Source organism: Manacus candei, unplaced genomic scaffold (genome assembly GCF_025592945.1).
Source record: "Manacus candei isolate 608988 ecotype Guabito, Panama unplaced genomic scaffold, ASM2559294v1 h1tg000023l, whole genome shotgun sequence".
NCBI classification, from domain to species: Eukaryota; Metazoa; Chordata; class Aves; order Passeriformes; family Pipridae; genus Manacus; species Manacus candei.
Window position 1 is genome coordinate 16312177 of NW_026138071.1, and position 12041 is coordinate 16324217.

Below are 12041 nucleotides of genomic sequence, written 5' to 3' on the forward strand. Positions count from 1 at the left end.
TAGGTTCAGGAGTCTTTGCAGGGCATGGGAAGCAGTGCCGACAGCTGTGACAGTGAGACAACTGTGACGTCACATAGTGAGGAACAGAAGACACCGATAGCCAAGGAACTGCCGTGTTTCAATAAGTTTGAGGAAGAGGAAGAAGAAGATGATGAAGAGGAGGACGATGATGATGATGATGAAGAGGATATTATCTCTCAAGTAGAGAGACGAAAGGTAGGGGCACCTTCTGGTAACAGGAGTGAAGATAGAAAAACTATTGACTATAAAACGGAAAAAAATCAAGGACAAGAAAGCAAGTCATCTCATATATCAGAGACAGTCCAAGGGGAGGTCGGCTCTAAAGAGGAAGACATTTCCAACAAGGAAAAAGAATTGGACCTGCTGGAGGAAGGCAGTGTGTTTGAGTTTCCTCAGTACCACACACACCATATCCTCAGGTCAATGGAGTCTTTGGAAGGTGATGGTTCCTCCACATCACCTGTAGACAGAGTTCAAGTCGCCTTGCAAAGAGCCGAGATGAGGATCATCAGCTCGTCTTCTGATTCCAGGGCCAGATGCACTCTGCTTAAGTCAAAAGATCATCTGAGGAAGCAGAGACTTTTGTTTGCTGAATCAGGCTATCCTCTAAGGCGCTCTCAGTCTCTCCCAACTGCACTGCTGAATCCAGTGAAAGTGGTGTCCTCTGTAAATGTCCAGTTAACTCCAGGAAAAGAGACGCTGTGCGGTCCTCCTTCTTTCACCTACAAGTACACACATGATGAGAAAGCAGCATCTGAGAATGACAAAAGCGAGGATGAGGCAGCCGCCAGCCAGCCGGTGTGCAAATCCACACTGTTTATTGCACCTTCATCCTCCAAGAAAGAAGTGCCCCAGACTGGGCCCAACAGGCTGTCTGAGGAGCTCAGTCCCACCAGGGTACACAGCTGCCCGCTGCACACGCCAGCACACATGTCCCAATCAACGTGCTCCCTCCACTCCCTCCCCACCGAGTGGCAGGACAGACCACTGTGCGAGCACATGAGAACACTCAGCACCCACAGTGTCCCAAGCATCTCTGGCTCTTCCTTCAGTGCCATGCTTTCCCCTTTCAACTGTCCCTTCTTTCCAAGGCATACTGGAGTTCCTCATCGACCTCTTGCCATCAACCCACCCTCCACCGTGGAGATGCAGCTACGCAGGGTCCTGCATGACATCAGAAACTCTCTGCAGAACCTCTCACAGGTAAGAGGAAGCCAAATTTTGCCCCTGGAGAAAAGGGCATCTTATTTTTTGCTGCTGTTTTAGGAGCTTCTGTTTAAAGTGGCAAATTTAAAGTGTTTAAAGTGGGGAGTTTTAGGTTAGATATTAGCAAAAGGTTATTCACCCAGAGAGTGGTTGGACATTGAAACAGGCTCCTCAGGGAAGTGGTCATAGCACCAAGCCTGGCAGAGCTCAAGAAGCATTTGGACAATGCTCTTAGGCACATGTTGTGACTCTTGGTTTTCCTGTGCAGGGCCAGCAGTTGGACTTTAATGACCCTTGTGGCTCCTTTTCAAGTCAGGATATTCTGTGATTCTATGGTCATCTCTCCAGTGCGCCATTATTTTTGCATTTAATGCTTTCTTATTGCAGTTGACTCAGATTGATTTGGATTTTTTTAAAATATTTTTTATTTTTTAGCTTTTATAGATATCCTTGGGTGAGAGGGAGGAACAGTGTACTCTTTATCAGCCATTATTTTAAGATGAGAGTCATTTGCTTTAGATTTAAAAATACATATTCATAGAATCATAGAGTGGTCTGGTTAGTCCTTTGATTTTTCTTCTGCTCTTTGACATACTTCCTATCCAACTAATAAAAGTGTATTTTTTCCTGGCAAGTCGCATAACTTCACTTGTCATGTCACTGATTGATCTCTATCTGTTTCTGTGCTGTTTCGTGCCAATTTTTTGCACTTTCAACGCTGGAGCTAGTCAGCATGTTCCTGATATTATCAGTCATTTATTAAGAATCGATTTTGTCAGAGCATGTGAAATTTTGTCCATCTCCTCAGAAAAGAAATGCTGAAGAATGTAAACACATGTATTTTACCAATTTCTGCCTCACCTTCTGCTCCTCCCGTCCCAGTTGCAGCTGTCCCTTCTCTCCCATCCTGGTACCGCTGTTTTCTTAAGTAGTGATCCAGTTTAGGAGCCTGCAAGCTCCTGCAGGAGGCTCTGTGGGCAGGGCAGTTCAGTCTCTCTTTATGAATACATGAAGACTATTCAGTTGTAGACCTAAGATTTCTGTGGGTTTAGCCCAAGAACAGACACGTGCCTGGCTGCACCATATTGCAGATGGTAGGCTGTAGTGGGCTTTTTCTGGACCTGTTATTTTGTTAATTTTGCCATTTGTTAGAAGTTAGAGGTGAGTCCACTCTTCCTTTGGTTATACCATCTGGCCCTGTTTCTCAGAGCAAATTTGGTGCTGTGGCCAGCTCTGCAGCAGGAAGCTGTGACCAACTGCATTTTAAGTCAGCCATTGCTCAAGGTAGTGGATGGTGTGCCTGGGAGGAAGTATTTCCAGAATTTAACCTTCTTTGTAGAATTTCCTCATGTATACCAATTGCAGCCTTGATTTGTATGAGGTTACAGTGTGCTACAGTACTTTTATGACATATACTATGGTAACTAAATGTACTGAAGAAGAAACCTCTGTATTAAACCAGAAATCATGCTAAAGATAGTTGAGTTTAAAAATAGAAAAAAAAATCACTAGAGGGGACAGTAACATCTCCTAGACCACTTCCTCCAGCATATTTTGTCTAGACTAGTTCCATTTTGGGGGCTCGGCCCTTCTCGTTGCAGAGGTTTGTATGAAAATGTATTCCTTGTTTTTCCTACAGCAGGGATCAAATTTGGCACACAGCATACTTGGTGGCTAAATAAAAAGTTGAGATGTTTCAAACGTGATTATGATTTTAGGAAGGAATAAAGAGGAGTAGATAAAGTCCTGATAGAACAGGGAACAAGAGAAAGCTGGCAGAGGAAAAACAAACCCATCCCCTTGATGTGATCATGTTTGAGCACAGCTTCTCTGGATGAATGGACGTGCTTCAAATTTTCCATGGCATATCAATAGTCGTTTGAATTCTTTCAAAATTATATTGGACAAGCTGTCTTTTTCATGTTTGAAAAGGTAAATGTTTTTGCTATTTCCACTGTTCTTTGTTGTGCCCTGTCTCTACATGTAATAACTCCTGAGTTTTATCTGTTTGCTCCATATGTTGTTGCAACATGCAAATAGAAATTCTTCAACAATCTTGTTTTAGTGAGAGATCATTAGCAAGCAGGGCTCTTTGGATGTAGGCAATGGAGTGAGACTAACAACCAAAATGAACAAAAACCCCCCAAACTAAGAACTGAGGAAAATCCCACAACAAATATTACTATAATCATGATTTCAAAATAGGACACAGTTTAATTTGCTCAGTTCTGGTTTTGAAGTTGTTCTTTTTATCATTAGCTAAGACAGTTTAGACTACTGAGTTTTCAGGCATAAAATACTTTCTGCAGAAAAACTTAGTTTTTGTTTCTACTCACTGTGTCAGACAGGATTAATTTGGTTTTTCAACCACAGCACACTTGCATTGCAGAGCTTTGGTGCACATGCATTACTTAAGAGGTTGTGCTGCCATTTTTTAATGTTTCCTATTCCTGCCACAGTATTTACATAGAAGAAATTTCAATGCCAGAAGGGGTGTGTTTTAACAGTGGCTACTTTTGAAGTGTCTACACATTTGAGAAGATGAGTTCATAAACGAGATGGCTGACTTTCCCATTTCAAATCGTTTGTTTCTTCCCTAGTACCCAGTGATGAGGGGTCAGGATCTTTCAGCTGCCACTGGTTACACTACTCAGAGATCATCTATTCTACCTCTCTATGAAGTAAGTGAGCCTACGTAGTGGTACTGAGTAAAAATTGAATATGAAGAAACATCCTAAATGTATCACAGATTGTGCTAACTTTGGGCAGTTCCTTGTCTTTTCTCTCAAGAGATAACAGAAGGCTTCATCCTGCAAATAATGTTAAAAGGGAATTAATTTAAAGACATAGAAACCCCTTCATGAGTTTGCTTGTATGATGCAGCTGAAAATGTTTTCTTGAGAAATTGTGAATGCACAACAGGCAGCTTCCATCGTATGCTGAAGTTGCTGAGGTGCTGTTAACTCAAAGGGCTCATCTGGGAAAATGTTGTTACAGGATCCAAACTTATTTTAATTTTTCCCATGTAATTAATTTTTGTATTTCCCCCCTTTCTCCCTCCCAAGAATACTTTCCAGGAGCTACAAGTGGTGAGGAGAAATCTAAACTTATTCAGAACCCAAATGATGGATTTGGAATTGACTATGTTGCGTCAACAGACCACAGTTTATCAGCACATGACAGAAGAGGAAAGGTAAAATGATCTTTAAAGAAAAAAAAAGAGAAAATATGTTGATGTATCAGGAAATATGTCACTGCCCCTGAAATCAGAGCAAGAAATCTATTAGTTTCAATTTGAACAGTATTAAAGCTGAGTTTTTGCCAAACCTTGTTTACTCTATTTCTTCATTCTAGAGTTTTTTACTCTTTGTTTCTTCTAACCTCTGTTTCTGTTAATTGATGATATTTTTTTCATCATCCTTTCTCCAAAGTGATTCTACAGCTGCAGATTTTAAGGACTTTTATGACAGGGTACTTGAACAAAGGGTATTGCAGCAGAAAAAGTCTTAAAGATTTTTATCTTAGATCTCTCCCCCCACCCATCTTTGTAGGTGTAAATAAGAATGAACACTGTAGCAGTCAAATACTTTTCCAGCTTTCAGTGGCTACTCGACAGGCTACAGATGGCATTCATATTCTAACTCCATATTCTAACTGTTTGTGCTCACCATAAGTTGCAGTATGAGGTGGAATAATTTTTAAAACTACTTTTATATATTTAGTTTAGTTGAATCAGCTCTTGACCTATCATTTTAAAAGTAAACATGTTTGAAATCAGTTAGATTGTCCTTAGACAATGGCTTCCTGGCCAAAATGTAGCTGCAATTGCTAGGGAATCTGTAACAACACAGGAGAAGTAAGACGTGATTACTGAATTGCTCTGTGGTTGTTGTTCTTATCAGTTTTAAATTGAGTTTGATTAGATATATGTATAAATGCTGATTTCTTTGGCTTGCACATATTTAAACATTTAAAGCTAAAATTTTTGGAGAATATTCTGTGATACACTGTGCTGTTTTGTCTTCTCCTTGAAAACATATCTATTTTCTATAAGTGGAGAAAGACTTCTGTTCCATTTAGACGTTCAGCTAATTTCGCTACGAAAATTTTCCATGAGTTTTCTGTGTTCCACTTCGAGTTCTCTTGTATGAAGTCCTTTACTCCTGGGACTGTTCTGCTCAGTTGTCCCTTTGCAGTGTGCAGCTGAGTGCAATGAATACTTTGTTCTTTTTGTGATGGTCTTGGTGTAGATATGAAGCTGATCAGCTACAGGGCCTGAGAAAGTCTGTCCGCATGGAGCTACAGGAGTTAGAGATGCAGTTAGAAGAACGCCTGCTTGCTTTGGAAGACCAGCTGAGAAGTCTGCACATGTCTTCACCTTACAGACCTCAGACACACATAGTAAGTATTATTTTTACAACAACATTATGTGTTTTCACAGTGTAATGTTCATCATAGAGTCATGGAATAGTTTGGGCTGGAAAGGACCTTTAAAGGTCATCTAGCCCAACCCTCCTGCAATGAGCAGGGACAAATAATAACTCATAACTATTAAAACTCTGACAGTGGGATGAAATCTGGGGAATCTAGTGAGGCTGTGTGTATTATCAGGGGTCATATTTTCTTATTTTCAGTCTGCATTTCATCTTGGGAAACAAGCAGTGGGAGAAGCTCTGCTCCCACAAACACTGCCCAGAAGCAGAAGGGGGAATAAAAGAGACACTTGTGTATGTTTATTGGTGGCATGGCAATGTACTTTCTCCTATTTTTCACTCAACAGAAGACTGTTCCTCTTTTTTCTGCAAGTCTGTCGTCAGCCAAACAAAAGAAGCACAGACAAAAAGTATCATATGTTCTTCCTGGGTTTCATTCCTCTTTCTTAGCCAGTCCTCTTCTGTAGAAACAGCACACGCACAGGACACATCTTCCTCTTCAGTATTTTGTCATAGGAAAAAAATTGAAACACAAGAACAGGAAAATATGGCATTACTGTGATCTCAAGCCAAACTTGCATTCTTTGAACCATATAAATATCTTTTTATTTGTAAATCCTTTTATAGAAGAGGGCCAGCTTTAAAAATTACTGAAACAAACTTTCTCCAACCGGCTTTGCTTCCTGTTTCCAGATTTCTGGTTTTACAGAAAATCGTCTGAGATGCAGCATGTTTATATATTAGCTTCTGACAGCTCTAAACAAATCCTCAGTGCATTAACTTGACTTAATTTTTCAGGGTATGTATGGAAGCAGAAGTGCTGATAATCTGTCATGTCCGTCTCCATTGAATGTCATTGAACCAGTAAGTAATTGTTGTGTACTGTATGTTTTACTGAGAAAAAGAACCACAAAGAGTTTACTTTAAAAAAGGTTGCAGGGGAATAATTTGACACATAATTTGAGAAATACTTTACTCCCTTGAATAGCTTTGTTGAGAACAACTGCAATTTTCCTTAAGCAAATTTAACTATAGGTGTAAGTAGCTGTAAAGGCTTGTTTGCTTTTAAGAAGAATATGTAGAAGTGAGATGTTGTTTGCATTTAGTTGATACAATGGCTACAGGGTGAATTTTTCTAGGGAAAAATTATCTTTTAGATTTCTGCACATTTTATGCTACTGAAAAGAAGTAGTTCAAAAACTGCAGAAAGAAAAGAACAAACAAACAAAAACACTTACGTGTGTCTCTGTCAGTGGCTCTGGCAAGATGTATAAGTATTGCAAAAGTCAGTGGCTTGGGGAACTGCCACAATTTTTATTTATGTTGGCTTTCAAAAAAGCACATTCCTTTTTATTATTCTCTTTGTTGCAGTCATAAAGGCAAAGCATGTATTTATTTTATAGCTGTATTTGTTACATGGAAGGAATGAGTAAATGATTAAATAAATAGCAAGAAAACATAGTTGTGTTTGTATGTGACTTTCTTTGTATGCTTATTCACGACTGTTTCTTTTATGAATCCCTAGGTCTCTGAACTTATTCGAGAGCAGTCATTTCTGAAGTCTGAACTGGGTTTGGGACTGGGAGATCTTGGACTAGAAACTCTCCCAGCAGAGGGTACAGAGTCCGTATTCTCCCATGGAAACTCGGATTCCTCTTCAGTGTGCTCTGGCCACGCAGGTAGAAAAGCTGGTGTTGGATCCTCTGAACTAACAGGAAAGTCTAAGAGTCAAAGCAAGAAGTTGTACCGAGCCTCTGTTGCCTTAACACCAACTCCCCCAGTGAGAGCAGGCACTGGACAGCAGGTGGAAAGCTCTGAGGAGCTTGCAGACCCTAAGCCAGAGGTGGAGCACCAACTTGAAAAAGTCCCTCTCATGCCTTCAGTTGATGAAATCCACAAAACTGTGGAGCAGGAGGAGCTGCAACAAGTCATACGGGAGGTGAGGAAGGAGGGGCTGAGATATAGGATGTTTGAACAGTGTTTACTGAAACCTAAAGACAGGCTGGCTGTAACTCCTGTCCATTGGCATATTCTCTTCCCTCTCAAACCACGCCTCTGTACTGTTACTGCACTGTGTCTGAAGGCTCAGAATTTGTCACTAGGTGTTCAAGCCACAGTTATATTCATGTGCAAAGCAGCAGATGTTTTATTCAGTGATAGTGATTAGCACATAAATTAATAGCTAGTTGCTACTATAAGTTCGGGTGGCAAAGAACTTGTCATCTCAACTACTTGATTAAGTAAGCAAGCAGCAGTATTTCAGTTTGCCAAGAAAAAATTTCTGTCATATTTACTTGCTAAAATGCCAAGTTGGAGTTAACTTGAATGATGAAATAATGTTTCTGAAACAATGCTGCAGTAAATGGTAAACATACTTTCCCAGTCCCTCTACCCCAACCTCTAAGGACTGTAGAATATAAGTAAAGAAAGCTGAAGGCAGATGAGAAGTTATTTCAGACTTTAAGGCTGATGTTGGACCAATCCTATTGGACTACTTTTATTGGCAGTCAATGAAAGTGGAGAGTGCTTGGTTATTTTTCCTGTAGGCTGGGTTAAAAAACAGGACTAAAACTGTGTGTTTTGTTTGTTAGTGGTATGATCTGCTTTCTGGCAAGTAAAATAAATGGGAAAAGGAAGCCAAAGAAACTACTTGTTCTGAAAGGAAGTGCCTGTGAAAAAGTGGAGTGAACTCTGCTGTGAATACGGAAATGGGAATTTAACCTTTAGCTGAGGGTCATTGGACCCTTAGCCTTTAGCTTGTCCCTTAAAGGTTTTGCATGGCTCTGCCATAAACCACTTAAAAGACAGGCAAGGTGTTGCACCTAGAAATGTAGAACAGGCCAGACTGTAACACTGTGGTACCTTCCAGATCTACCTTTGTTGAGTCTGTAATTGGAACCAGCTTTGCCTTAGTTTTGTCTTTAAAACAGATGAGATGCAGGCCACTCATCTCATGATAAAACAAGAGCTGTAGTCCCAGGGGAATCTTTTTCCACATCTTCACCCCTCTTCTCTTAGTGCAGAAAGAGGCAGTGTACTAGACCATAAGGTAGCCTTTTACTCATCATCTGATGACAAGAGTCTGCTGGGTCTGTCTCTGCAAAGTAGAGATGTTTTCTTGACTGACTAACTGTGGGCTTTGCTATGTGTGGGCACTTTACAGTGAGATTGTGAAGCAGTAAAGCATTATCAAGGAGTGTTCTGAATAGCTCAAAGCATGCAAAGATATTTACTTTGTTTACCTTTGATCAACTCCATAAATAACCAGAGCTGGGAGTGCAAAGAATAATGCATAGCCACAAACATTAACCATCTGGGGTTAAGAGGGTGAAGACTGGCAGTGAGGTGAAATGGAGACCAGCTTTCAGTAAGTAGCCTTATCATGCTGAGTAGTGAGTGCTTCATCCCATCAATAGCCCCATTAGAGTCAGTGGGATGAGTTATGGAAAGTGGCATTATCCTGTGGAAGGAAGGGTACTGCAGTCAGCTCACAGTGAGGTACCACCAGACCTGTACTTGGTATTAGGATCTGAACAACTTGCCATCACTGATCTTTACAGTGGACTTTGTGATGCTGCAATGTTCATCTCTACTTTGAAAGTCAAGGGAAGAATGAGACAGTGGCAAACATTCAGATGTCTTGATCTCCGTAATCCTCCTGCTGCCATCTTCTTCAAAGTAGCTAGGGTTGGAAGGAGTCTTGAGAAAGGCCTTGTTTTGGAGATACCATAAAATAGTCCCAGACATCCCAAATTCTCTCTCTTTCTGGTTCATTCTTTTTTTCATGTCTTTTTGAAGAGATTCCTTGCCTAATGCTCAGGGACTTTCACATGAGATATTTATTACACCTTGCACTTTGCTGCTGATTCTGCGGTGAAACCAGAATGGGGCATTTGTATGTATACGTATACAGGCTGTGTATCAGGGGAGGGTGTCACGGTGGAGGGTTGCTAAAGGAGAAACTGAGATAGGAAGGAGAACTGCAATTCCAATATCCTGCAAAAACCAGCAGAGACAATAAAGAGAGCTGGAGCCAAAGGACGGAGTTATTTCAGTCAATATTTTCTCTAAGGTTAGCCTGTGTGAAAGTTCCTCTTTAGCTTCATTAATTGATGGCAAATAAAGTTACATACTCTTTGCACAGAGATTGTTATTTGGGTTGTGTGGCACTGAGGACATTGTAATGCTGAAAGAATCCACACTGAACTGAGAGGCTACTATTCAAAGATGAGTAGTCAGCAAATAACTGAACTTGAGTCACTTTGTAAATGTTTGAGCACACAGAGAGATTGTCCTTCAGTTTAACTTCATTGGCAGTGGTTTTCATATCAACTCAAGATTCTCAGGATAAGTCTTGCAGGTCAAAGTGGAGATGCACTGGCTCAAAGCACCTGGTATATTTTGCAGACCCAGAACATGCTTTTAAACATTGGTCAGGAAAACCTTTTGTATTTCATAAGAGCTAAAATAGAGCATAAATTGAAATATGCCTTGCTTAAGTAGCCCTGTTGTTAGCAAAGGAATTCCAGTTTCATTGTCAAAAGAATGAAATCTGGTAGGATGCATTCCTGATGTATGCACTCACAAATATTAAACCCTTGCTTGTTCCTCCCATTCTCTGTAGCTGCATGACCCTGTGTTGGGGAAAGAAAAGTGAGGCAGTGGGTGTGATATGCCTGGGTGGGCTGTAATGCGTGTGAGCTTTGACCTGTAACTATTTACTGGCATTAAAAAATCCCATGGTGTTAACTTCTAGCATTAATGGACTAACTCCTACAGGAAAACATCCAGCAACATGAAATGTTAAAATACCAAATAGTAGCTCTCTTGTTTTGATGAAAATACAGCTTAATCTCCACTGGAGTCTCACATGAAGTACTTATTGCTTTACTTGTAGGTCACAGTGTCACTAGGAGTGCCACCAGGCCCTCTCATTGTCCTCTTCTCCAGTTTAAAAAATGTGGAAGTTTAAAAAGCTTTCTGCTTAAGAGCAATGGAAGTTTTGATTTTGCCAATGGTTCTCTATTGTAAATGACAATGAAGTTACATTATAAAGAAATGTATGATTTTCCTGTCAACATCTGTTTTAAGAGGCTGTAATGAGTCTTTATGAGAGAGAGATGGTCTGATAGAGAATCTTCCTTTCCATTTTCCATTCAAATCCGTGTTAGCTCAACATTGATCAAAAATATATGTCGGCTGTTCATACTTCCTGTGTGCAAGTGTTAGTTTCCTCATCTTACTATCTTGAGCATAAAAACTCGCTAGCTGCTGCCATGAAGAAGTGGCACAGGAAGAAAATAGAGTAGAAAATAATACTTTTAATTATAGGAAATGTACCTCAAGATCAGAAGCAGGAGGACTGTGAAAAGCCTCGTTCCCGTTTGTCATTAGTAGATGAAGAGCACCAATCTCCAGAATTGACACAGTGGCACATTTCACTCACAATCAGTTCTTTATTAAGCAGCAACATATTACAGTAATGGTAACTCTTTACTTGGGAGAAAGATCACTGGATTACTGTTGTAAAACTATCTATGAATGTGGTACTATGCCATCATTGCAATATTGAATATTAGTGTTGTACCAATGTAGTATATGTACCATAAATGAGTGGTTCTCTCCTCTTTCAAATGATCATTTTTCATTCAGCCGCTAAAAATAACTGATGGAGCATTCATTGACTGCTTCTCTGTCTTTCGTGCAGAGGAAGCCTTGGCAGCAGGCTGTGTCTTCTGCAGAGTAAATAGAATGTGCACCTTGCCCTAAATGATTTTTAAGGGAAAAGACAAATATTGGCCGTTGGTCATGACACACGCGTGGTACTGAGTCACTGCAGGAATCAGTGCTGTGCTCATCACACAGGAATGACCTTGCTGAGGCTGGAGAGGGGGGAGGAAGCAGTGGCAGTGAAAAGAAGCAGTGGAGGGTGGCCTAGTTACCATCCAGACAGGAAGGTGAGAAGCAGAGGGCTCAAATGGCACCAAGGTCAAGCCAGAAGTTGTTGGAAGAGCTGAGAATAGAACAGGAGCTGCTTTGCTTCCAGTCTCTTGTCACAAGACTGTCTGTCATACTAGACCATTTATTTGCTAATTTGGGAAGCTTTTATCAGTTTTCTTTGGAAAGTGAGGTTTATTTTTGTCTATCTGTTGAGAGAAGGGCACGGAATGACTGTTTTGTAGCACACTCACAGAACCACCCCATGTGATACTGAAGAAGAAAAATGGAGAGAACACAGGGGCTCACTTATGACTGTGGCCTGCTGGACAGTTGGGGTGCCTTGTGCAGGTTTTCCTGTGCCTGCATTTCTAAATACCAAAACTTTTACTATGCTGACAGTGGTTCTAAAGCTTTGTACATCTATGTGTATGTATCAGCATA

At 40.6% G+C, this 12041-nt stretch overlaps 1 protein-coding gene across 4 annotated transcripts in view; it reads left to right on the forward strand.

Annotated features, from left to right (window-relative positions):
- ITPRID2 (ITPR interacting domain containing 2) overlaps nucleotides 1-12041 on the forward strand; it is a 41752-nt gene that overhangs the window by 26644 nt on the left and 3067 nt on the right. For all 4 annotated transcript variants that reach the window (XM_051787961.1, XM_051787959.1, XM_051787958.1 and 1 more), the window contains exons 12-17: nucleotides 4-1224; nucleotides 3828-3908; nucleotides 4293-4420; nucleotides 5478-5628; nucleotides 6459-6524; nucleotides 7186-7599. In XM_051787961.1, the coding sequence (XP_051643921.1) occupies nucleotides 4-1224; nucleotides 3828-3908; nucleotides 4293-4420; nucleotides 5478-5628; nucleotides 6459-6524; nucleotides 7186-7599 (2061 nt within the window). The remainder of the gene's footprint in view (nucleotides 1-3; nucleotides 1225-3827; nucleotides 3909-4292; nucleotides 4421-5477; nucleotides 5629-6458; nucleotides 6525-7185; nucleotides 7600-12041) is intronic.